This window comes from Setaria italica, chromosome IX (genome assembly GCF_000263155.2).
Source record: "Setaria italica strain Yugu1 chromosome IX, Setaria_italica_v2.0, whole genome shotgun sequence".
Lineage (NCBI taxonomy): Eukaryota > Viridiplantae > Streptophyta > Magnoliopsida > Poales > Poaceae > Setaria > Setaria italica.
Window position 1 is genome coordinate 16897567 of NC_028458.1, and position 26307 is coordinate 16923873.

Below are 26307 nucleotides of genomic sequence, written 5' to 3' on the forward strand. Positions count from 1 at the left end.
AAGTACATTGTTAGGTCATGCCTCCACTATATTATCTTTATCACCTCTACCCATCATCGATCATAGTTGGTGGCTCCTCACATATTCACCTATCAATTGTCACCATGGTCTTCTCCCTAGTTTTTTGGACTTCGATACCCTTAATTCCAAATTTAACCTTACCGGAGTTGGGAAACGCCAAACTTATTTTTAGCAGAGTTGGAGAAGAAACCTCTATGTATAAAAGGATAATTCGTGGAAAGTGGAAACACACCATCGTAAAAATGGGTACGACCCTCCAAAGTTGCACAGCAACAAAACTCTCCAACCACGCACGCAAATCGCATTTGAAGGCAGGCATGGGCATTGACGGCGTTTCTGCTCGCGGCCGTGGTCCCACGGATCGGTGGGAGGCTCGCGGCCGTGCCCGTAGTACTAGTACCTCGTGCGGTCGTGCCGTGCCATCCTGCTGCTGGATTTGGCACTGCACTGCACTGCGTCTCCTCCCCACCAGCGTCGTCTTGTAAACCTCGGCGCCTCCTCCCCCTCTTTCTCCATAAATCCACCGGCCGAACCTCCATCTCATCTCCCAGATTGCCAAACTCCTCGCCTCCCAATTGCCAAATTCCAATCACGGTGTCCTCTCTCTCGCTCTCGCTCTCTCCCCCCGATTGGGTGGCTGGCAGGCATGGAGGTCCCCCCGCCTGGTCCCGCGAGGAAGCGGAAGGACAGGGACGCCGCGGGCCCACCCGAGGCGGCGGCCGCACCAAGCGGCGACGGCGGCAACTTGCTCCTGGCCGGGCTCCTCGCGCACGAGTTCCTCTCGTCCGGCACCGTCCTCGGCGAGCGCCGCGGGCCCGGGACCGGGCGGGGTCCGGAGGCGGCCGCGGCGACGGGCGGGGGGCCCGCGCGGTACGAGGCCGTGGCCGCGCTGGTGCTGCGCGGCGGGGCCCGGGTGCCCGGGGTGGTGAACCCCGCGCAGCTCGCCGCGTGGGCCGGGAGCGGGAGGTGAGCCCCGAGGCGGCGCGCCGGCTGCGGGCCACGTGGCGCGTGCCGATGGGGGAGGAAGCAGGAGCGCGTCTTCCTCCACCTTCTCTTTTGTCCCCAGTTCCCCTGCAGGCAAACTTGTTGAGAGCAATGCTGATGGAGTTGTAGTGCTGATTTTACTGCCGTACTTAGGCTTAGCGAGTTTGTTAAGTGTGGGATTTCGGACTTGTTAGTTTGGAGTTTGAGCTTGTAATCTGCTTCGTGGTATGGTAGTATGATCGATCTCCTCTGCCGCGGGAATTCTGACAAGATTATGTCAGTTAGGCACTGTAAGCTCTTGGTTCTGCAGTGTGCTGCTTCGGTAGTGAGCAGTGGCCACCAAGCGATCCTTGCCAATCCTCACTCCTCAGCTCTTTCAGCAGCAGCAGATTAGCGGACAACCTCCAGAAATCCGAGGCAAACGCGTCTGACTGACCATCCATCCACCAACGATCTTAACGAGCGTGATTCAACGGGCAATTTTACACGACCGCCAACGCCACCCACTCACCGGCGCTACCTACGCCTACTACCCTCGCTGCGCGGAGACGGCGGCGCGCTGCAGGCCGTGCCGCTCCATGACGCGGCGCGTGGCCAGGGCGGCCGCCTCGCCGGGCCGCGCCGCGCCGGCCGCCATGATGGCCGCGAACTCCCGCTTTATCTCCTCCTGCACCCGGCTCTTCGCCTCCGCCAGGGGGTCCGGAGGCGCCGCCTTCGTCTCCACCGCTGCCGCAGGTGCCGCGCTCACCTGAGTGGCGGCCGCCGGTGGCGCCGCGGGCTCCACCGCCGGTGGAACGGCCGTGCTGCCATTGTCACTGCCATTGCCCGCCGTCTCCTCGTCCGGTTTATCAGCAGCAGCAGTCGATCTTTGCTCGACGTCATCCGCCGACGGCGGCGTCATGGTGGCGGTGGCGACCGGTGCGGGAGCCGACCTGATTTGCGGCGGCTGCGGCACCGCCCCGGCCCGCAAGCTCGTCTCCAGCCCCTGGATCATCGGCACTGCAACAAGCCAATCAGTGAGCCTCCAATTCGCCCGACCTGATGCAAAATTCTATAAACTGAAAATGCAGAGTCAGAGCTCTTACGTATCAGAGCGCCGACGGGGCTGTTCATCACTTGGTTCGGCAGCTCGAGGATGTAGCTGGGGACCTTGGCGCCGGCGAGGAACTGCGCGGCCTCGTTGCTGAAGTTGTTGCAGTTGTGGCTGAGGAGGCTGTAGGTGGCCGGGGTGTAGCGCGGGCCGATCTCCCGGAGGAAGTCCTCGAACACCTCCCGGGGGACGTGGGTCACGCCGAGGTCCTCCACCCGGACGGGAGTGCCGTACGGCGTCCGGCCGGGCTGGCCATGCTGGATGCCGCCGCCGAAGTAGTACTCGCACCCGTAGACGACCACGCCGGTGTGCCTGCGACGATGACAGTGCGCGTCCATGTCAATGGCCACAAATTCAGTCAGAGGTACGAGTGATTAATCCACCATTCACGATGGAAACAAAGCTGAATCAGGGGCAGAGGGGAAGCATTGAAATCATCTTGCCCATCACATCATGCATGGTTGACATGAGCTCTCTATCCCAGTTTTGATGTCATAAGCAACAAATGAAACTGCATTAGCTTACCTGAGACCTACTAATAAGGCACATTGGCACCTACAATTCAATTTCCCATTACAAAGCTTATTTTAATTGAAGATATATTGCAGAAATCTGCAGCAACTCTTAGCCCAGGGGGAAAACATATACGTTTAGTCCAGATAAATATGTACCCATCGTGACCATACTCCCTCTGTTTTTAAATATCCGGCACTTTTAGGATAATAAGTCTAATTAGTTTAGTTTTGAACCAATCAGCTTGTCCTTCTATAATACTTTAAAAACGGATGGAGTACATGGTATAGCATATTTTGTTGCCGCTACAAACACCACTTAAAATCTTGCCTACTATGAAAGTGAACAGCAGCAATGCGAATCAGCATCAGCATGGCAAATTCAATATCTTCCCACAACTAGATTGCTACTAAGCAACACCAGGCGTCAATGCAAATTGTTTCCTAGGCAACAAGTTTCAGATGCACAATGATCAACAGGAAGAAATAAAAAAGAACCAGCAATGCTCACCAAATCGCCTCGATGGCCTTGCCGAGGATCGTTGCCGAGAGCTCCCGGGCCATCCCCTGGCTGAGATCATAGATGTGCAGCTTCACCGGGTACCCCACCTGCTCACGGCCACGCAAATCATCCAGGACTCAGTTCAGATGCTTCTAAAGAACAGACAGCACAGCAGCCAAATTCAGTAAGAAACATGGAGGGCAGAAGCCGTCCCCTATTACCTCTGCCATCTTCTTCGCCCGAGCTTGCCCCCCGAAGCAGCCGAACCTAGCAAGAACAAAGCAGCCACATCGATGAGAACAGCAAGGGACAAGGTTGTCAATGGCAAAGCTGAAGGAAGATACGCTGAAGAGAGTACGAAATCGAAGTTCTTGCTGCGTTTTTTTCCTTCTACAAGTTTATGAACTCGATACTGACAAAGCTGAATTTACGCCGAACTCGTAGAGCTCCACCGATTTCTACCAGATAAAATCCACCTCCAAAAATAATCCTTTTTTTGCCCAAAATGAAGCACCGAGTTGAAGAAAGCAAGAACCGAACCGGAGATTCCCCGAACCCTCCTCGATTTCAGCTGAATTACCTAGCAAAAGCGAATCTACTCCGCCGCTTGGCCATGGGCGGCGAGCCGGCGACAGAGCCCCAAGAAACCGAACCGAACAAAGCCAAAGCAAATAACCGAGAGCCCCAGACGGAGAGGTAAAAATAAACGCAAGGAGACTTTGATCCGACAAGGAACCGATCGACGGACCAGACGTGTGGGATTGTAGCAGCGGAGGATTCTTTTATCGGAGAGAGGAGATGCAGATACCGGGGAGGGGGGTGTACGAAAGGGGAACGAATCGCCTCGGCCGACCGGTTGCTTCCTCGCGCCGGAGTATCCTGTTGCGTGGAGTGCAGAGGAGAAAGGGAGAGGAGGAAATTTTTAGTTGGCTGGTTGTTCGTTCGGTTTCTGCAGAAACCAACCGCTTCCGGCCAACCTTCTTCTCAGCGAGGTGGTCACGCCCATACGCAGACGCAGACGGCATCATAAACCTAGCCCTATCTATAAAAAAAACTTTAAACAAGGAGTACTATAGTTACTACGCTGTCTGACAGGAAAATTTCTTTTTGAAACGATGACTGAAAGCAAATGAGAACATATTTCTTAGCTTAACTGACATACGGTAGCTAGTTTCCAAACGATTTCAGTGGCAACTGTCCAAGCTGAGCCATGATGTTACTGTCTGAAGCCCTTTCTTAGATAATGGGACAAAAGTAGTTACTATCTGAAGTACAGGGTAACAACTAACAACCTTTTCAAGCTAGCGGTATGCATATATGCATCAGCTCCTGCGCCCAGTATTTCATTTCAGATACTGAAATAATCCAAACACACAAAATTTGAAGAAACCAAAAAATTCAGATACTGAAATACACGAAGAAACCTGGGATATCTCTTTGAAAGGAAATAAAAACTATTTCGAATAAAAATTATGCAAAACACATGCCGATCAGGTCGTGGTGGATACAAACGCAAAAGCAAGATGCTGGCCGATAAGGCTAAAATCACAAGGGCAAAAAACAGTCCAACTTGCACAAAGTGTATTTTTCTAAGACAATCCCTTAGCTAATAAATCACATTGTGGAGTTTGGAACCAAAATCAAAGTCATTCGCGTATAATATATTCCAAGCTATCCAAGAGTCAAGACAACTACATGTTGGTACAAATGGTCTGGAAGGCTGGAACCATGGACACCATGTATAGAGAAAATACAGGTTTGAGGAAGGAGTGGAACTAATCACAACAAAATGCCAACTCCTTCCGTTCATACTGGACGTTTCTGAAACAATGTTTCAAAAACGATCTAGGCAAATCAATCTCTTTGTAGACCAATGGGTGGGGTGTTGTCGCTTGCTGTTAGCCTTCACTCTTGAGCAATAAAATTGGATAGGGACCTGGGTACGACAAGCAGTCTGAGAAGATGAGTACCTACTTTGAGAAGATGAGTATCTACTTTGCAACAGGTAACATGAAAAAAATCAGTGATACAAAAGCATTTCAAGCTTGGACGCTCCGTTGTGCGATGCAAGTAGAAATGGAAATGAAATGCTACAGCATGGACATGATGATGAAATAAAAAGGAGTGAAATCCTTCCAAACATATCCAATCTCTGAGACAAGCTCCAACAGAAACAAGGCAGTTGTCAGCCCAGAGGTTGCTATAAAATAAATTGCAGGCTGCAGTAGTAGACAGATGAGAGACCACTAACAGGTTTCCTAACTGCGACTACACAAGCATATGATAAAGCTATGCTCACACACCCTTAAGCTGCAGTTTATATAGCAGGTTAGAGTATATTAGAATTCTCTAAGGTCCTTACTAAAACAAAACTAAACAGCTGGAAAATTCTCAGGTTTATACTGCAGGTGCTTAATCAGAATACTACGGATGAACATTTGATATACAGGGTTGACTACACACTGGGGCTGGACACGTTCATACATGGCTTGCGTTGAGAGAGCTTCAGTGATGTCTCTGATCCATCCCTGATGTGACGGCCCATCCCTCACCGTGCAGCTATTTCTTGCTGACTGTCTTGTACGGGTTCAACACAAGAACCTGAATTGGTTGGTACCGCACCCAATTCGCAACCCAAAACCAGGGATTGTTCACTGTGAAAGCCCAAATATTTGAAACACTACAAAACTACATCCTACCATGATGTGATATCACAGGATAAAATATAAGATCAGTGAACAATCCAATATCAGAGCAAAAAGTCTCTTGTAGGACAGGGGCTACCCAAGCAGACCAATGTCTCGCTGGAGGACTATTTGGAACACAAATTGCCATTCTCAGAGCAAATATAGTATTGATACCGCTTTGACATGCAACAATACATACATTAAAAGCATGATAGGCATAACAATGATGCAAAGAATAAAAACAACTCTGCTTGTCTAAAACCACTTATGAGCAGCTCAAATCTTAGGCCCTGTTTGGTAGGCTCCGCTCCTAGGTTCTTAAGAGTGGATTCCATGGAGCCCTGCCAAATGGTTAAAACACAACTAGATTCTGGTGGGAAGCTGACAAGAATTGCTTCTACTGCGAGCTGGGAGCTAAACCCGCTCCCCGTTCAATCCCCACCAGAATCACTTCCCATCTGCTCCCCACCCTGCTCCCCCACCAGAATCACTATCAGAGAAACAGAGAGTGGAGCTCTATCAAACATGCCCTTACAATAAGACTGAAACAATATGTAGCTCAACATGAGGCAATAAGAAGTTACATAACACTGAGAATGCACCATATTTCTCCTAATCAGAATAGTAGCAATGTAGTATAGAGCATGCTGCACCAAAAATAACTTATCAAGACAATCTGATCTAGGAGCCTAGGCATCTACAGCATAGGGATTTTCTTCTCTACCCACTATAGCGCATAGCTCTATTTTGAATGGCATCAACTGGCTGCTGTGAGTTCTCAACAGGCTTGTTTACTGCTTGCCATCTGACTTCTTTTTTTTTTCTGCAACTCATCTTATCAGAAGCTATCCTATTCCACTCTGGAACAGAGACACATCCTATGGATTTGCACCGAGAAGTGCCATGTCAAGATATTCAAAGCTGATTAATGGATGATACCACAGAAATGCCAAGTCAAGATATTGAGAACCATAAGACTACATAGGAAAGAAAAGCTATTCCCCAGTCATAAAAACACATAATGCAAGCATGATACTAAAACGCATAAGGATTGGAATTTCAGTTGCATTCCAAGCAGCATCATGATTTCAAAAGGGGTTTGAATGTTTAGAGGGCTGCAGACTTACAGCTCATTTCAGTAACCTCAGCAAAATCAGTCAGTGATAATTTGATCCGTTTTCTCCTGATATTTATAATATAGATAGCTGCAAGTGAAAAGGCAAACCTAGGTTATCAAACTTGACAGCTAACTCTACATTTACATTTGCAAATTAATTACTCACAAACTGCAAATATTCATGGAAGTAGTTATGACTGTACCAAACAAAGCTTAAAGAGTAACTTTTGCAAGAACATCACCTCATGCCATGTTAGTTAAACAGCAGAATGGGACTGCAATCCAGCCTAAAACTCTTAGAATAGGACTGTAACAGCTGAGATTAAGAACAAAAATGATATATGAACAGGAGAAAAGCTGCTGTACAAAAATGAGTTAAGAACAAACTGGGTAGAGTATTTTCTCCGGCCAAAACTTATCCATTTGTCTAGCAATTTCACTATCATGTACAGCTGTCATGTACAGAATAGACCATTTCAAGGTTCACTTCAAGTACAGATCAGTAGGTTGCATGTTGACTGGTTGAGCAGTCATTTCATATCAGCCTTCTCACTTTGGTATTGAAGCATGAAAGGGTTTAATAAATTTAACTGTGCCTAAACAAGTTGAACCTGCTGTTAGCCCTAACAAGTACAAATTTTACAAGGATTAAACCACTAAAGAACCTAAAATTGTAGGTCCAGGTATGATGTTGATGCTGACATAAGAATGCTGTAATTAGATCGATCCTATACATGACAGGGAAACACAAAATGCCATTCTCAAAGCTGATAGCACACAACGAATTCTGATGAACAAAATGAGCAACAGAGAATGTGTATTCAACCTCTCCAATACAACAATCTGTATTGCCTGTGGACAGCTAATCTGATTTCAAAGGCTCAGCACTTTCTCCTTGATGGACAAAAGTAATAAACACAAAAAAAAAATCAAGATATTCTCACAACCATCTTGTTTTTCTTTCCAGCAGATAGCAACAGAACTTTCCCATCAACTATATCACCTTCCTCAACCAACTTATCCTCACTATCAATCCTAATGTTATTCAGGTACAGACCACCTTGCTTAATAAGCCGCTTAACCGCTGACTTACTAGCAAGCAAACCTGTGGAAACAGCAAGATCAACCAGGGGAGACTTCAATACTTGATCATAGGCCAAAGAGCATGACGGCACATCGTCTGCTATACCCTCAATTGTTTGTGCGTCCAATTGTGTCTGAGCCCCAGGTCTCAAGGCCTCGGTTGCCTTCAATGCCTCCACCAATCCCTCCTCGCCATGGACGAACCGAGTCACCTCTTCTGCAAGCCTCTTCTGAACAGTGTTTGGCACGTAGCCAGGCTTCTTCATCGACTCTTCCAGCTCCTGAATCTCATCCAAGCTCAGGAACGTCAGGATTTTCATAAACCTGATGACATCAACATCTGGCACCGCGAAGAAGTACTGATAGAACTTGTAAGGCGAGAGCATCTTCGACGAGAGCCAGATTGCCCCATCCTCCGTCTTCCCAAACTTGGTCCCATCACTCTTCAGCAAGAGCGGGAATGTGAGGCCATGCGCCCCCTCAACCTGCAAGATCTTTCGGATCAACTCAGTTCCCGCCGTGATGTTCCCCCACTGATCACTGCCCCCGATCTGCACATTGACACCCATGTTCTTGAACATGTGCAGGAAGTCGTAGCCCTGGAGGAGCTGGTAGGTGAACTCGGTGTAGCTCATTCCGTCCTCTGACGCGAGCCGCTTCTTCACGCTCTCCTTGGCGATCATTGTGCCCACGCGCGCGAAGCGGCCCACCTCTTTCAAGAAATCCAGGAGCGTGATGTCCTTCCACCAGTCGTAGTTATCCAGGATGACGAAGGAACCCATCTTTGCAGACGAATCCGCAGCTGAATTGACCAAAGGCTGCTCGTTTTTACAGGGTTGGGAATGGTGGGCAGGCTCGGGGACGCGGCCGAGGATCTGGGCGACGAGGGACTTGATGGCGTCGGAGTTGGCTTCAACGGCGGCGACATCGAGCTCGGGGCGCTCGGCGCTCTTTCCGGACGGGTCCCCAACGCGGCCCGTGGCGCCGCCGACCAGGGCGACGGCGGTGTGGCCGCACCGGCGGAACCAGGAGAGCGCGACGAGGCCAAGGAGGTTGCCGAGGTGCAGGCTCTCGGCGGTGGGATCGAAGCCGCAGTACACCTTGAGCTCCCCGGGGCGCGCCGCCGCGAGCGCCTCCGAGGTGGTGGCCTCGACGAGCCCGCGCTCCCGGAGCACGTCCACGACGCCGGCCGACGCGGCGTTGGAGACGGGAGCGGAGGCGGTGGCGGAGAGGCGGCGCCGGAGGGGATGGGCGTGGCGGAGGAGGAGGAGGCGGTGCGGGCGCAGGAAGGCCCGTGAGGAGGCGGCCGCAGCCATGGCGGCGGTGGCCATCGCGGGAGAGGACGACGAGGGTTCTCGGCCTACCACTGGTGATAGCCTGATAGGGCTTTTCTGGGTTGACGACTGACCTTTTTTTTTTAGAGGAGGGTTGATAAGACTTTTGGGCCCATGTGGGCTTCCCTGTTCTTTGAGGGAGGAACACATGTTTTTTTCTGGACCGAAACGGGTGGAGGAAAATTTACTAAACTGGGCCTGCATATGCTAGCTCACATCACATTGGGCCACACCTCACTTTCGTGGGCAGGTTTACACAGCAGAATATATGACAAGTTAACATTTGCCTGAAAAAAACATACTGAGAGTTAACACTTACGTAAACATGGTAGCAAGCTCTAGAGTCTAGTGAGTACTGAGTAGTGACTACAACTGGACAAGTTTGAAATGTGTTGAAACTATCTGTCTCTACTCTCTAGTAACGAATCCGTACATGACTCGTGCCCAGCCACTAGTAACGGAAAAGGATCAAGGTTGATCGACGGCGATGCTGATGCGACGTAATAAAGCTCTGCCGAGATAAGTGATCCCCTGGGCCATGGCGACGGCGAGACGCATCATTTGGGCATTTGACCCCAGGCGCTCCATAACAACAAACCGCTGGCACTTCTCAGCCGCAGCCTGTCGCATGATCCATGTAAAGCTAGGCGCCCGTAGATCTCCTCGGCGCGGGGGCGATCATGATTCGCCGCCTTTTTGACCCGGTCGAGCCCACCGCGCCGAGGGCGTCGTGCGCTGATGACAGGATGAGCACGGGCACTGATGACTGGTAGCCAATCCACCGATCAGAATCTAATTATCTGCCAGCGAAATTTTTGCCTTTTTGTCAAGGCCAGCCAAATGGTACGTGCCCGTGTGTCTCTCGATCTATGTGCACGGAGAGCGTCGCACGATCGTGGCAGGGGGCGGAGCTAGGCAAGAAAGCCACCTGGATCTCCTCTACAACCAGGATACAAGATAGGGGTCATCAGCTACTAAGGCCCTATTTGGATCCCTTGTCTAAAGTTTAGCTGGCTAAATTTAGCCACTTTAGATCCAAACAGGACCCAACTAAACTTTAGCTGCAGCTAAAAATCTTTAACTGATTGAACCCAACTAAACCAACTAAAAACTGGTAAAAGATCTTAGTACCCCTCCACCTACCGCATTGGCAAATCCCTTCGTTCCCCTCCCGCACCGCTCTTCTTCCGGAGGTCCGATCGCCACTCGCCGTCGGTCCACCCTGCTCACCGCTCCCGCACACCGCCAGCCTCGCGCACCGCCACTCCCCGCGCTTCCCGTGTTGCTTCCTAGGGGCCGTTGCTCGCATGAGCTCGGGGCTGCCGCCGTGGCGGTGGGGCTCCCGCAGCTGCGCCGGAACTCATCTGGGTCCAGGAAGAAGCCGCAACAGCAGGCAGGCAGCGGAGGCAGGGCCAGGAAGCCGCCGCCGCCTACATGAGCTCTCCACCGTGGTCGTGGACGGGTACCCAAACGATGAGCTGGATGCCCATCTCCACCTCTTCCACTGCATCCCCATCTAGGTGGTGCCATTGCAGACTTCTCCCGCCGTGAGCTTGCCGCAGGCCTCCACAAAGGCCCCAATCTGAATGCTCTGCAAGGCACCAATCCAAATCAATCTTGGATGGAGATTCTTTCGTGGTGTTCAATTGAGTTTGGATTTCATCGTAGCCTCTGAATTGGGGTGTTGTTAATTCGGTGCGTATGCTTGCTTAGAATATTGTTACCTGATAAAATATTGAATGCTTGAGGTAGGTTAATTGCTCTTTGTTGATTAATTTCACCCGTTCTGAACTACCAGCAAATTGAGAAAATGAAAAGACGTTCTCTGGTTCTTCTGCTATTTCACTTGGGTCAGTGGAGTGTTTGTCTTTGATCATCTGCAATTTCAAGCTGGCTTATTGACCAAAACACTAAACGGATACAAGCTTAGGATTATTAGCAGCAGAGGCGTGGGAGGGACGGTAGAATAGACAAATATCTTATTTAGCCGGTAAATCCAAACACCTCTAGCTAAAATTTAGCTAGGTGGTCTTTAGCTGACTAAAAAAGAGACTAAACTTTAGCTAGCTAAATTTTAGATGAGTGGATCCAAACAGGACTTAAGAAGAGTGATTTTTCCTTGAGTTTAACAAAGTTATCAGGGTCAGCTGACCCCAATAAACACCTCTGGCTCCGCCCCTCCGTGCGGATCATCGGACAGGCACGATGTGATGACTACTAGTACTTGATTGCAGCTCGTGATGACTGACGACTGATGAGAGTACTAGGTTGGGATGTGTATATATATACTCCCTACATTTAAAATTGTAGGTCATTTTCATTTTTCTAGATCTATAGATATAATTATGCATCTAGACATACACTACGTCTAGTGCATAGGATAAACTATGCACATAAAAAAGTCAACACATTAGCCATGTTGGAACCATATGTCTTTATTTTATCTAAGGAAACTATTTGATGAAATCACGAAAAAACTATAGAAAAATGTTTTAAAATATAAGGAAAACCTAAATGACTCAAAAATAATTTCTTATTTGATACCGAACGATAACTCAATCTCTTCATGGGCCCTCGAAAAAAATTTCTCCCTAAATTTTGACACCGAGATCCAATTTTCATTTCTTATTTCACAATTACGTTACTTATGTCAGTTTAGTAGGGCAAAATGACCTCCAAAAATAATGAAACCTTTTTTAGTGATAAACTAATGAAGATGGATATATTTTTTAAAAAAATACACATGAACCTTTACATCTTTAAAATTAAAATTCACCAAATTATGCTACTTTTGAAACTTATCTGAATTTTTATGGTGCCAAAATACATTTCAAATTATGTAGAAAATAAGTAATATTCCTAACATTAGAGGCAACAATTTATTAAATTATTCCTAGCATAAGTTACAAATAGAATTATGAAGAATGGGAAATTTTTTAAGAACCTCATAATTATCCATGTAATTTATGGTTATATTGATACATCCCATGCAAGGAATATTAGTTATTTTTCCATTACTTTTTGAAATTAGTTTGGTGCTATGAAAATTCAAATAAATTTCAAAAATGCCTTAATTTTATGAATTATATAATAAAGGTACATGTTTCGTTTTTAAGCAATATGGGTTCATTTCCATTTGTTCTATATCTAGAAAAGTTTTCATGAATTGTTGATGTGATTGGGTGATAGTTTCGCCCGAGTTTACAAACTTTTGTGACGAAAAGATCAAACAAGTAATGAAAGTCACAACCAACATCAAACACTAAACCCTATCACAGACTGGGTCATAAGCTTTACATGACAGCCAAAGTGTTGCGAGCCTGGAGTAGAAATATCATCTCGAACACTAAGCTGAAGCTACACATGGCTCAGGAAGTCATCCTACGCCTCGACATCGTGCAAGAAGATAGGGATCTCTCCGACACAGAATACCGCCTTCGTGCTAAGCTAAAAAGGTGCATCCTGGGCTGGGCTATAATTGAGAAGGCGAGGAAGCAGCAATGTTCCAGAATCACAAACCTGCGTGAGGGGGATGCAAACACATATTTTTTCACCTAAAGGCAAACACAAGGAGGCATAAGAACTCCATTCAACGGCTACGGAGGGGAACAGGATGGGCAACCTCACATCAAGATAAACACAAAATCATCTACGAACACTTCACCTGGGTCATGGCAAACCTACCAGAGAGAACGCTTGACTTCAATTGGGACAACCTACAACACCCCACAATTGACCTAACCTCTCTCGATGCGCCCATCACCGAGCAAGAAATTCAATGCGCCATAGCATAGCTACCCAACGACAAAGCACCAGGCCCAGATGGATTCACAAGCCTATTCTTCAAATCTTGTTGGCACATAATCAAGCAAGACATCGTCGCAGCAGTCAACTCCTTCCATAGCATCCGATGCGCAGACCTAAACCTAGTCCTAGTAAACATGGCCAACATTATTCTAATTCCAAAAAAGGAAGGAGCGGAGGCCAATCAACCTTATACATGCGTTCGCGAAAATAATCAGCAAGATCCTCGCACTTAGATTGGACCCTTATATGCATCAACTAATCTCACCTTGCCAAAGCGCATTTATAAAGTATGAAGCATTCACGATAACTTCCTCTACGTTCGTAACATAGCGCGGTGCTTTCATAGAAACAGAACGCCGGCTCTCCTGATAAAGTTGGATATCTCTAAGGCCTTCGACTCGGTGCGTTGGGACTACTTTATGTCACTTCTCTAGCAAAAAGGTTTCCCACAGTGATGGAGAAACTAGATAGCAGCATCTCTCACAATGTCTTCTTCAAAAATCCTGCTCAATGGCATATCGTCAAGCCCGATCCAACACGGTCACGGTCTACATCAAGGCGACCCATTGTCACAACTACTGTTCATCCTTTCCATCGACCCTTTACACTGCCTCCTCTTCAAAGCTACGGAACTTGGCCTCCTCGACAGCCTAGGGGGACGCATCGCCCATTTCAGGGTGTCAATGTATGCGGATGATGCGGCCATCTTTATCAAACCTACTCGAAAGAACATTGACAACTTGAAAGAAATCCTACATTCCTTTGGTGTGACAACTGGCGTACAAACAAACATCCAAAAAATGAGCGTGACTCCAATCAACTGCGGCCATATTAACCTCAATGAGGTTCTACAAAACCTACCCGTAACTAGAATTGAATTCCCCATCAAATATCTGGGTCTACCCTCTCTATGAGAAGGCTAAAGAAAATGGAGTTTTGGCCCTTAGTCGAAAAAGTGGCAGCAAAAGTATCAGGATGGTATGGCAAGCATCTCACCCAGGCGGGACGGGTAAGTTTAACAAAATCAGTTCTATCATTGCAGCTAGTATATCTGCTCACAGTGCTACAGGTGGCAAAAGAATTATTAGAGGATCTCGACAAGATGAGGAAACATTTCTTATGGGCAGGTGATGTGGCTTTAACGGGCGGGAAATGTAAGGTCAACTGGATAAGAACATGCCTGCCCAAAGAAAATGGCGGGCTAGGAGTGCTCGAGCTTGAGCAGTTTGCAAGGGTGGACGTCGCCAGAGAAAGCATGGGTGGGAACTGAAACCCATGCGATGAAACTGACCGCCTACTTTTTGCTGTTTGCACATGTATCATGATTGGCAACGAAAAAATAACAAGTTTTTGGCATTCAGGGTGGATACAGGGGTAGAGACCTAAGGACGTTGCGCTGAACTTACTCAAGATGTCACGAGCTAAAAAGCGGACGGTGGAGGAAGCGTTAAGCAACAACAGATGGATCAGGGACTTGGACCTGCACAACAGGCTAACAACAGGTCACCTAGAAGAATTTGTGCGACTTTGGGTTTTGCTACGCAAAGTACAACTCCATCCACATCAGGAAGATCAGATCACATGGAAGCTAACGGCCAGCGGGACATACTCGGCCGCCTCAGCATACAGAGCTCAATTCATCAGCTGCACTTGAGCACCTCACACCAACACGATTTGGAAAATCTAGGCCCCACCAAAGTGCAGATTCTTCGCATGGCTAATCACCTAGAACCGTGGGCTGGCCCGTCGTGGGTGGCAACACAGCGTAACCTGTCTGCTCTGTCATAGAACTACAGAATCGACCCAGCACCTCCTAGCAGAATGCGGATACACAAGAAGATTTGGAGCCTCACCGGAATGGATTGGGCAACTGACCCTACAATCCCAATAGTGGTGACCTAGTGAGAATGTGCTCCAGTGGTGGATAAACATCACCACTTCGCACTCGATGAGTCGTAGAGCTGCAAGAAACCTAACCCTATTGATCATCTAGGAGGAGCAAACGCGAGAGTTTTTCGACGACACGAAACTTCCACTACCAACCTTATGTCGAAGATAAAGGAGGAGGCCACCGCTTGGATGATGGCAGGAGCCAAGGATCTAGCATGTTTAATCTTACGTCTGTAATTAACCCCCGTTTTTTTACCTCATCCGTTCATCGATCTCTCTCTTCTGTGTCAATGAAATAGGAACAATGTCGTACTCATTCGTTAAAAAAAAGAATTCTTTAGCCGAGGAGAAACTTTTCAGTTTTCGTCGTCTATCTTCGACATGCCACCGCCTTCACGGAGGAACGAAGCAGTATAACGCAACAAGCGTACATGCTGCAGAGCTTTTGGTCATCTCAGTCAATTTTTATTACTCACGGTAAGATTCGCAATCCATCAAATCAAGGAGGCGTCTGCGTTTCACGGTCGCTCCCTGGAGCGGACTCATCAGTCGGTTCGGCGCGCGCGTAACGTACGATGCCAGGCTTTGCGACAGGGAATTTCCTGGAGGCGACAACAAGACACGCGACATGCGCGCGCACGTGATGCTGGCCGTGTGATACTCAAAGCATTGGCACCGGTAAATTAGCAATGCAAGCGTCTCCAAGAGTAGCTATAAAGTTCTAAAATACGTGTTTTGTGATTTTGCTAAAAGTTATTGGGTGGAGAAAGGAACCCCTTCACCAACAGTGCCCAAAAAATAGTTTCCAAAATAATTTAGTTTGTGCCACGTAACCTTCTTTTGGGATCAACAACAATTATTTCCATGATTTTTTTCTGGTGACCGGCCTCTGCTCCTAGCGCAGTAGTGCTGCATTTTAGTTCGGACTGAAGTTCATATCACATCGAATATTCGAAAGCTAATTAGGAGAATTAAATATGAGCTAATTATAAAACTAATTACACAGATGGAGGCTAATTCGCAAGACGAATCTATTAAACCTAATTAATCCATCATTAGTATATATTTACTATAGTATCACATTGTCAAATCATAAACTAATTAGGCTTAATAGATTCGTCTCGCAAATTAACCTCCATACGTGCAATTGGTTTTGTAATTAATTAATATTTAATATTTCTAATTAGTATCCGTAACATTACGGGAAGTCCATGGACTAAAGAACGTGGAACTTCGTGCTCTACAGATCAGAGTGCAGACACCAGGCGGCTACTCCGTACCTGTTAGACACTGACGACCCTCAGGAAAAAATGGCGATGGCAGTAGTTCAACCACGCACGACGGCAAAAGGTAGGGCAGGCTGCGCACAGCGGCGACGACGACCGGACCAGTGCAGCTGTGCCGAGGCAGGAGGTGACCCAACCCAACTGCACGGGCGATGCGAGAAAAATGGCGCCTCCGATGCAAATTGGTGCGAGGTCTGAGCGGAATGGCAGATTGGGAGTGCTGAGCGAGAGGGCAAATTTAGCTCCGGAAGCAGCGTTTTTTGGGCAGAGGTAAATATTGGGAGCTGATATTGGGAACTGTTGGAGTCTGATTTTGTTTGTTTAACAATAAATTTTGAGCACTCTTGGAGATGCTTTAATCGGAAAGAGGTCTACGAAGATTTCTGGAAAAACGTCAACGTTTGCTGCTGTTTTATTTGGCAATGTTCCACTGGCAAATCTAAGCAAATTTACGATTGCCCCACAGTTTAATCCTGCAAAAAGGACGTTTTTTCGACACGATTTAGCGGCAAATCTAGTTCGATTTCGCTGCTTGGAGTACAGCTCGATTTCGCTTCCAGAGCTCGTAGGGCTTCGAGATTATCCCAGTTGCCTGGCTACTGGGCCCACACATGGGACCCACGAGGTCGACGACCTTTTTTGCTTCCGCTATATTTCCATCTACTCTACCACTGACACCACTGTCCCACAAACACGTGGTCCCATTCATCAGAAAAGAGATCAGAGATGGGCCCGGCGCACAGGTGGGTAGCGGCAGTTTGACCGTGTAGGATGGTCGCACGTGCAGGGGGCTTGCGGCGGCGCGTTGGGGCGAAACTTTGGCGGGAGATTTGAGTTCTGGCGGGCTCATTGCCCGCCAAGGAGCGAATATCCGAGGAGAGATGCCATTCCCTTCTTTTCATCTCGTTTTCCTCTGCTCAGTGGCGTTTGCTAATTTCTCTTGTGCCAATAAGCGGTTCGGTTCGGTTGGAGTTAGTGCCAACTTCGTTAATTAATTTTGTCGTGGAAAACATGTGTGGAAACTTGGTAGCATAAAACTATACTACATCAATCTTGTGCTGCAAAGGTGTGGCTTTGTAGAAATTATTTAACTTCATGAATTTTGTTTCGTACCAAAACTGGGTGCTTGATCAAAAAAGTAATCTTTACATAGTCAAATACATTAGTACACAAACTTCGGAGACTTGGATACATCTCTCTAATTGCTTATTTCAATGCAGTAATTTTGTAGGTGGATGCATTAGGTACATCATCATCTTTACTTAGATTCTCAAATTCCTAGGCAAGCCACCTAAAATCTTCAAATCACCTCCATTCACATAATCGAACAACCATCAAATAAACACCTTAGTATGCATCAAAGCCCCACGCACACAACAACACGCAAGTCATGGTGCGAGGTGCATGAAACATTCACGAATTGTTTGTGCGATGCTCGTCATCTTGTAGGGGTCTGCATGTTCATGAATAAACGAAACATGTCCAAGCACCACTTGCTATGTACGACCATGTCTTCACACTCCCACAATTGTCCAGTGATGCCTCCTCAAAAGCGCTTCGGCACATGACTTACCTTCGATCTACTTTGCTTGCAACGGCATTCAATTTGTCCATGCACCGGTGTTCGTCGAGAGGAGCATCGTCTTGCTGTGCTGCTGCCATTTTCGTCTGTTCTAGTGGTTCTCGCGCAAGCCGCGGGTGAGCACTCTCTTACCCTTCCCTCTTTGCCGCGTGTGTCAATTGTTTTTCCGTTCTTTCGATCTCATTCCTACGCGCTAGGCGGAGAAAGGGATTCATATCTTTTAGTGCGTGACAAGGATTTATCGAAATCGAAGTCCCTAGTCGATAAAGATATGTTGACCAAATCCTTACCCAAGTCAGGGATTGCTTGCCAACGGAGATATATTTTACTAAACCCTTCGCTTGCATTGTTGCGACTTATAGTTTAATAAGAGCTTAATGGCAACAAAGGTCCCATGGTCTAGCGGTTAGGACATTGGACTCTGAATCCAGTAACCCGAGTTCAAATCTCGGTGGGACCTTTTTTTTTTCATTTTTTTCTCTCTGGTTATTTGATGAAATCATGTTGACCAGCTCAGAGCTACTACATCCAATGGCTGGAATAAGTAATTCCTGCTAACACGAAGTGTGAAATCCTGATAACCTAATATGTTATTTTTTTAAATCAGGTGAGTTTCACTACTTCCAGCTCCACAAGAACAGACCAGAAGGTGCTTTTCCTCGGCTCAAAAAGTTTCCACGGACCACATACAGACCATTTTTCTGACTGCAGGCTAGAAATGAAGATAAGGCAAGGAGCACGTTGGGGCCGAACGTAGATTTGGTACTGTCACTTATTTTAGTTAATTCCTACGTACTGTGGGATTTCACTGATTTCAGTGCATGCACCTCTGCACTTACTTCAAAAGCAACCAAGCAAAATCTTGAATTAGCAACCCAATGGCATTTTTCGATACTTCAATTTATTGCCAAACTAAATAAAGGGAGCTTTGGAGAACGGATATGCACAAGGGAGGTTTGGGTTAAGGGATATCAAGACACATTTTAACTTTTGGTTTAGGGCCTGTTTGGCAACCAAGTGTTAAAATTTAACACCTGTCACATCGGATGTTTGGATGCTAATTAGGAGTATTAAATATAGGCTAATTACAAAACTAATTGCACAGATGAAGTGTAATTCACGAGACGAATCTATTAAGCCTAATTAGTCCATGATTTGACAATGTGGTGCTACAGTAACCAATTGCTAATGATGGATTAATTAGGCTTAATAGATTCGTCTCGCGGATTAGCACAGGGTTCTGCAATTAGTTTTATAATTAGCTCATATTTAGTTCTCCTAATTAGCATCCGAACATCCGATGTGACACTGTTAAAGTTTAACACCTCGTATCCAAACACCCCCTTACACTAGCTTTAGATTTTAGAATAGATATACAATCATTTATGACTAAACTACTTACTGAGCGAGGGCAACAAACAGCTATCCGCTTCTGCGCCAAGCCTCTAACCATCGCTTGGTCAACTCGCTGCCACCCCAGGTGGCTGACGACGGTAAGGGGCCAAGCCTTTCTCCCGTTTACCCCTCCTTTCTTTCCTGACGGCGACAACTGGGCGAGCGGCGCCAAGGTCTTACTCGGTTCCAGCGCCGGCGATGAGTATCGACCAGGTACGCCCTTCCATTCATCCCCTTCCCTTCCCGCTGTCAAAATTGAGCTCCGCAAACCCCTAACGTAAGCCAATTCTATTCGGGTCTGATATATTCACTAACTCTGATTATTTGTTATGATATACTGGATCCGCTCCTGTTTTCCAATGGATCAAAGAATCGATCTTGACATCCAAACCTGTGGCAACGTTGAATTCGTGATCCAAGGCTGGAGGATTAGCCATTTGAGGTTTGCTTATTGTGAAACCAATACCCACAAGTTCTCGGAATCCTATAAATTCCTAGGGCAGCCTATCATGAGGGGTACATATAGATAGCTTACATGTCCTGGTTGTTCGTGGTGTTGTGAAATGGAGGTCAAGTGCATGTTTGCTGTCATGGTGATACTGTTTTACTCTAGTCTAAAGTTCAAATCTGTTACTCTTGTCATAACAAATGTCATGCGAGGTTTGAGGTAATGAGGTTACTAGTGATGTACCTTGAAATGTTTTGGGAAGGTGACTCTTAGAGTGGAGCATTGGCTAGAAAAATCTATTGTGATTCACCATTAACAGCTGCCAAACAGACTGCAGAATTCCATGAAAAAAATCGTTGGTATGTCTCGCCACTAAAGCAGTATTGCCTTTAATTAATTTAATGCGTTGAAGTCCATATCTAAATTGATAATCTGAACTTGTTTTGATTCCTGATTCTCAGCTTGTAGTCACACTGCTAATTAAGACTTTTGTGGGTTTAGTTGCTTCGGATGGGTCATGGCAAACAAATAGACTCATCACCCGTGCTCCCGGCTTATCCTGTACTGTTATGTTACTCCAATTGTACTTCTGATTAACTGGTGATATTTAAGCACTGTATTGTTTTAAGAAAAGTTAATAAGCACTGCAGGGATCCGTTGTGGGCAGGTTTATCACTCTAGTTTCATTGATGATGACAGCATTACCAAAGCATGTGGCTGTCCTTTGCTTCCACTAAAAACTCATATAAAGGATCCATCCCCAGCCTCTGACCCAGGTTATCCTGTCAACACTGAACAAATGGATGATTTACTCCCACCAATACAAGAACACTGATATTATTATCATCTTTTTTTTACAGATAAAGCTGACATAGTTGATGAAGCCATAACTTTGTTTCGAGCAAACGTTTTCTTCAAAAACTTCCATGTGAGAGGCCCAGCAGACAAATTACTAATCTATCTGACATTTTACATCAACATTGCCCTGAAAAGGCTAGAAGGCTGCCGGACGCTAGCTGTTGGGACTAAGGCAATCATTGACCTGGCCTTGGAGAAAGTTCCCGTGCCTGGGAACCAGGGTTTCCTTTCCCTGGACTTTTCACTCTTCCCCTGTCCCAGAAGGAAGCAGGTATTCAGCTTCACCTACTTCAATTGGACGGCTATGTGTATTTATTTGAATTAAACTAAGTCTTTTATCTGCTTAGATGTAATAAGCTGTTAAGTAGTATTTTTGTTACATTGCAGACTAGCCAAGTAAATCATTCATGTGCCCATGGATTGAGATGGTAAATTGATAACGGGGCATTTCTGTCTAAATTCAGAACTGTTGAGGAATTATTTGAAGCAGATAAGGGAGGAAACAAGTGGAAGACTGCTCAACTGTGCATACAGAGCTAATGGCTTTCCAAACAAATGGTGGTTGGCTTTTGCGAAGAGGAAGTTCATGAACATTGTCATCCTTCAGACGATATAGACATTTTCAGCAGCATGTTAGAGTTGTTTGTAGAAGTCCTGGTATCTCTTATGATTACGTGAAGTATTACAAAAAAGAGCCATCCTACATCAGGAGTGAGAAAAAGTTCTTTATGAAATGATGGATAGCATGTCATAAATTAATTTTCTGTTGCAAACTTGCGATGGATGAACTGAGAACACAAGCTGTTAGGTTGTCTTCACTATTTTCTCCCCTGTTCATCTCTTTGAGTCCAAACCTTTAAGTGGGCATATCCTCAAATGATGTGCATAATCTTAAGACAAGACGGCATTTTGCACAGATGTTCTTAATCTTCTGCTTACCGCAAATGTGGCATGTATGTTAGTAATTAGAGAAATTTTAGAATGATTGTTTAATATTAATGTTAAAAATAAAGATGATATTAATTGAATATGGTAATAATATCTAAAAGTATAGGTTATGATAATATTACAAAAATAAATAGTACGAATCAATAAATTAGGATAATAAACTAGGATAACATAGATGTCGGGAGACTCAAAACATACTTAATTAGAAACAAATTTGGCTTATGAGTTGGATGACAAGTTAATTTTAGCTAAATAAGAACAGCACCATTATATTAATTAAACATAAATTTGACATCATCATATTTGTCGAGGCTAATGAGCCAATAAAATATCTCAGGAGTGATTTAACGAGTTAGCTCGTAAAAAGCGAGCAAAAGTTGAAACTTGACTCAACTCACTTAAGAGGTCGAACCGAACTGAACCTGTAAAAGAGTCGAGTCAGCTCACGAGTCTAAGGTGGTGTTGTGCATGAACTAAATTTTAGCTTCTAAACTTTAGCCTTTAAATTTTAGTTCTGCCCACCTGTTTGGATCCATGGGCTAAACTTTAGTCCTTCAACAAACAAAGACTGATTTGCCCTCACCCCATTTCTCTCTCTAGAGCCGAGCACCTTCTCCAGCTTCTTCGTCGTTCTCGCTCGCTCGCCCCTATTTTCTCCCTCACGTCCCCACTTCTCCCCTGCCTCCACCGGATTGCGCGTCCAATCGGCGATGCGGCCCAGCTTGTCGGAGCGGGAGAAGGGCGCGAAGGGGATGGAGGTGCCGCCACCCAGGGACTGCGGCGGCGGTGCCGGAGGAGACCTCGGGCGAGAGGGGCGGCGCACCTGGAGCACCTTCTCGCTGTCGATGGCGACCCACATGGCGGAGTCCTCGACGGCGAGGGAGGAGCCCCCCGGACGCGGGCAGCCGTGCGGCGTCACCGACGGCCAACTCGAGCTCGTCGTCAACCGAGACGTGGAGAGAGTACAACGCTACCATGGCGGCCTCCCTCCCCGTCCTCCCTCCTGCCGGCGGCCGCGGCCCCCAGATCCAGCGGCCGGCGGCATCGAGGCCGCCGGCGGCGGGGCCGAGGCGGAGGTGGCGGCGGGGCCGAGGCGGAGAAGGAGGTGGCCAGTGGCGGGGGGGGGGGGGGCAAGGCGGAGGTGGAGGAGGTGGTGGCGGCGCCGTGGGGCCGAGCGGAGGTGGCGGGGCCGGCGAGGTGAGGCGGAGGTGGCGGGGCCGGCGAGGCGGTGGGGCCGGGCGGAGCATGCGGGGAGGGAGAGAGAGCGCAGAAAGAGAGTGCGGGGAGGAGAGAGAAGGGGGTAAGGAGAGGAAAGTAGCATCCAGGAACACTTTTAGTCCCTTTTAGGGTCTCTTTAGGGGCTAAAATTTTTAGTCCAAAGTTTAGTTCTTTATCCTTTTTGCCTACCTGTTTGGATCCCAAGACCTAAATTTTAAGCTAAAAGTGTGTAGTTCATGGATCCGAACAATCCGTAAGTTTTTCGGCCAGCCCGAGGTACGTACGTGCACCTAGCGCATACGCGCGGCTGCCGGCAAAAGTCCTTGAAAGAGCCCGTGGGCGTGTGTCCCGGCACGTCCAAATCAAGCCCATGACGCACGCACCGATCATAAAAAAAAAAAGCAGCGAGACGGCATCACACGACAAGAAGACGATCGAACGCGACATCGTGAAGGGAATCTTGAAACATTTGGGACGACGACTGGCCGATCGTCGTCGTTGTCGCGCTGTGCTTGTGCATGTACGTACGTGTAGCTGCCCTACCTGCCTACCAACCTAGTCACGTCGCGGCAGATGGCCATCTCATTCTGATGTGAATCAGATGGCGTGTGCACGCATGCCTACATTTACATCGGCATGTTGCGTGAATGCCTAGCAATGGGCCGGCTATGGGTAGGCGCATCTCCGTGCCGGGAAATTCTGTGCCTCGAATGATGGCCACTCTCCCCTCCACAAGGATTTAGGCCCGTTTGCAGTTTGAGATGCAAGACTCGAACTGTTTTCTTTTCTTTTTGGAACTTCTTACAAAAAAAAAGAGATTCTTCTGTTCAAACATAGAGCTACAAACCACTCTTCAAAACACGTATGTGTTCGGTGCTGAATGTTCCAAATCTTCATATATAATATCTCTCTCGTTGCACATATACTTCCTCTGTACCAAATTATCTTACTAATTCACATACACCATGCATGCACGTCATTTTAGACCTGGGCACAATAATTAAGAGAGTATCTGTAGATTGAAGAAATTTTAAAGTGCTAAAAAAAATAAAAGCTGTCCATCCGGTGAAATCGAATGGTGGAAATAAAGGAAGTACCATGAAGTACATAAAGAGAAGTACCAATTTGGTAGGATCGAGTAAAAAATATAAGAAATTACTATGATGCCCTTTTAATTATATGTAAATCTATTTAATTCCTTTTTGTAAGAAGGATAAGAAAAGAAAGTACCTACAAGTATCACTGGTGCTTTAAAAACATTGTAACAAAGCTCGATTGGAGATTGTGGAATAACCATGCATGTCTACGTCGTTGAACCAAACTAATTAGAGTAGATGAAATTCATATAGGGAGTGAAGAACAACAAACTTGTGCAATTAATGGCAAAGATGGAACCAAACAGGGGTGGATCTAAGGGGAGGCTAGGAGGCTCAGGCCCCCCGGCCCGCCCTGCCCACCCACACACACAGCCAAAGAACTTCATTGAAATCAAAGGGGGAAGATGAGGAGAAGAGATGAAAAGAAGAAGAAAAGGACGAGGAAAGAGTATAGATGGACTTCAAAGAAGTAAACCCCAAACACTAGTAAAAACGATTTGTAGGGGTGCCCCATTTTTTTCTGAGGGCGGGCGAAATTGCCACCCGCCGTACAAAACGGGGGCAGTTATTGTAGCATGCGGCCCACCCCTGAAGAACTATTTGCAGGGACGGGTGAGGATGTCACCTGGGCAATTTCTAGGGGTGGGTGACGGCAGCACCCGCCCCCGAAAATGATCTTTCCAGGGGTGGGTGACGGCATCACCCGCCCCTGGAAATCGCCTCCATTTCCAAGGGTGGGTCACCTCGTGCCCGCCCTTGCAAATGGTTCTCAGGGGTGGACCACGGGGCGACCCGTCCTTAGAAATGGGTGACAAAACAGCCAGTTGGGCTTCTTCCTCCTCCCGACGGCACAATCACGGCTCAGGGAGAGGTGCTGCCCGAAAATCAAAAAAAGCGAAAAAGGTGGAGGAAGGTTTTTAACTTTATTTCCTTGGAGTTGGAGCTTATAGGAGGTAAGTTGATGTTAATTCCTTATCTTTTTTAAGCTTATTGCATGGGTTTTAGGCTCTAATGGAGTTCCATATACCTCTAGATAGATCTAGATCTCCAAGGTGTGGATTAGCCATTTGGAGCTCTATTTACCTCAAACTTTTGGATGAAGTTAGGTTATTTAGGTAGGAGAATAAGATTATCTAATCATTTGTACTCAACTTTGATGTTTTAGCCTCATTCATGAATGATGATTTCCTAGATATCCATGGAGGAGAGAGAAGAATATTTAGTTTCTTCTATATTAACACATGCATGACATAATTTTCATTTTTTCCAAGATTTTGTGGGACAAAACATGTTGACATGGATGATGAATAATTGTTTTTCATTTTTTTCCAAGATTTCTATATTTTTATTTGTTTATTAGAAAATACTACATGTGTACTTGTTTGTTTAACATTTATGATAGTTTTAATCTAGTTTGAGATGGATGATATTTTCTTTAGGAAATAGGACATCTGTGTAATTATATATATAGTGTTTTTATTAGGATGAAACAAGTTGACATGGATGATGTTTTCATTGTGTGTAATTATTTTTGCTGTTTAGAGAGATGGATAGGACATGATGTACCAAGCATGAAGAACGGACGCCTATTTTCATGGAGAACTTAACAAATTCATTAAAGCTGCAGAGAATAATGCAATGGTCGAGAAGACAAAGATGGTAGCTTGTCCATACAAAACATGCAAGAACATGAGAGTATTCAACGAAATAACTACAATAAGATCGCATGTGATGGTTCGAGGTTTCGTTGAAGACTACATGATCTGGACATATCATGGTGAGAAAGCACCCCCTCAGAATCCGCTCGACGAAATCATGGAAGATGTTGAGTTTGGAAGAATTTTTGATGCTTACGATTCTTTTGATGAGGGTGGCAGCGATGATGATGGTGGTGGCTCCGATGGTGATGATGGTGTTGATGAGGGTGGCGATGGTGGTGGTGATGACAATAGTAGTTATGATAGTAGTGGTGATTACGAATTTGACGATAGTGATTTTCTGAGCCAGTTGTTGCGTCACACCAAAGCGGAACTATTAGTTGGAAGTGCAAACGGTTTAACAAACTTCGAGACGGTGAAGAAATCAGTGGAGGAGAATGTGTACGAGCATTCAAAAGGATGTCCAAAACAGTGGACCGTGCTTCATTTCATACTTGAGCTGTTGATTCTAAAGGCTAAGCACAATTGGTTCGACGGTAGTTTCAATGATCTGCTTGTGGTGGAACCGCCCCAAATTAACCTGACTAAAATACACTTACGTCGCTTGACACGCGATCGTGCACTTTAAGCAAGTCAACTTGATCGTCCGTCAGATTTCATCCTATAAACCACTTACTCAGGATCGAGAAGCATTGCTCACACGAAGGTGAATAGCATAGAGATTACAACATTCCCATCACATTAACATAGTTCAACAATTTATTATATCAGAGTTTTCAAAATTCAAACA

At 46.4% G+C, this 26307-nt stretch overlaps 3 protein-coding genes, 1 non-coding gene and 1 pseudogene across 6 annotated transcripts; 3 read left to right on the forward strand and 2 right to left on the reverse strand.

The window, feature by feature from the left end:
* Positions 1-229: 229 nt before the first annotated feature.
* On the forward strand, positions 230-1272 carry LOC101763526 (pleckstrin homology domain-containing family H member 3). Its single transcript, XM_004986449.3, has one exon. It carries the CDS (start codon positions 668-670, stop codon positions 989-991), a length of 324 nt encoding a protein of 107 aa, XP_004986506.1. The 5' UTR covers positions 230-667; the 3' UTR covers positions 992-1272.
* Positions 1273-1412: 140 nt separating this feature from the next.
* On the reverse strand, positions 1413-4111 carry LOC101770411 (desumoylating isopeptidase 1). Of its 3 annotated transcripts, none has more exons than XM_004982834.4 (5): positions 3858-4111; positions 3331-3376; positions 3119-3216; positions 2091-2407; positions 1413-2004 (listed from the first exon to the last, which is right to left on the reverse strand). In XM_004982834.4, the coding sequence occupies exons 2-5, from the start codon at positions 3337-3339 to the stop codon at positions 1535-1537; spliced, it is 894 nt and encodes a 297-aa protein (XP_004982891.1). In that variant the 5' UTR covers positions 3340-3376; positions 3858-4111; the 3' UTR covers positions 1413-1534. The 3 variants fall into 3 exon arrangements, with proteins under 3 accessions (XP_004982891.1, XP_004982890.1, XP_004982892.1); XM_004982833.4 differs by having other exon boundaries at positions 3690-4111; XM_004982835.4 differs by having other exon boundaries at positions 3918-4110.
* A 3537-nt stretch (positions 4112-7648) lies between these two features.
* On the reverse strand, positions 7649-9403 carry LOC101771335 (tyrosine--tRNA ligase, chloroplastic/mitochondrial). Its single transcript, XM_004982836.3, has one exon. It carries the CDS (start codon positions 9325-9327, stop codon positions 7843-7845), a length of 1485 nt encoding a protein of 494 aa, XP_004982893.1. The 5' UTR covers positions 9328-9403; the 3' UTR covers positions 7649-7842.
* Positions 9404-18283: 8880 nt separating this feature from the next.
* Positions 18284-18355, forward strand: TRNAQ-CUG. Its single transcript has one exon. It is a non-coding gene; the product is annotated as a tRNA-Gln (tRNA).
* A 1498-nt stretch (positions 18356-19853) lies between these two features.
* On the forward strand, positions 19854-21456 carry LOC101763933 (annotated as a pseudogene).
* The last annotated feature ends 4851 nt before the right edge of the window (positions 21457-26307 follow it).

Coding starts and splice junctions, on each gene's coding strand:
- LOC101763526 (XM_004986449.3), top strand. CDS start 668: ATGGAGGTCCCCCCGCCTGGTCCCGCGAGGAAGCGGAAGGACAGGGAC.
- LOC101770411 (XM_004982833.4), bottom strand. CDS start 3,724: ATGGCCAAGCGGCGGAGTAGATTCGCTTTTGCTAG. Junction 3,217..3,330: donor GGGCGAAGAAGATGGCAGAG/GTAATAGGGGAC, acceptor GGCCGTGAGCAG/GTGGGGTACCCGGTGAAGCT. Junction 2,005..2,090: donor CCCCGTCGGCGCTCTGATAC/GTAAGAGCTCTG, acceptor GGCTTGTTGCAG/TGCCGATGATCCAGGGGCTG.
- LOC101771335 (XM_004982836.3), bottom strand. CDS start 9,327: ATGGCCACCGCCGCCATGGCTGCGGCCGCCTCCTCACGGGCCTTCCTG.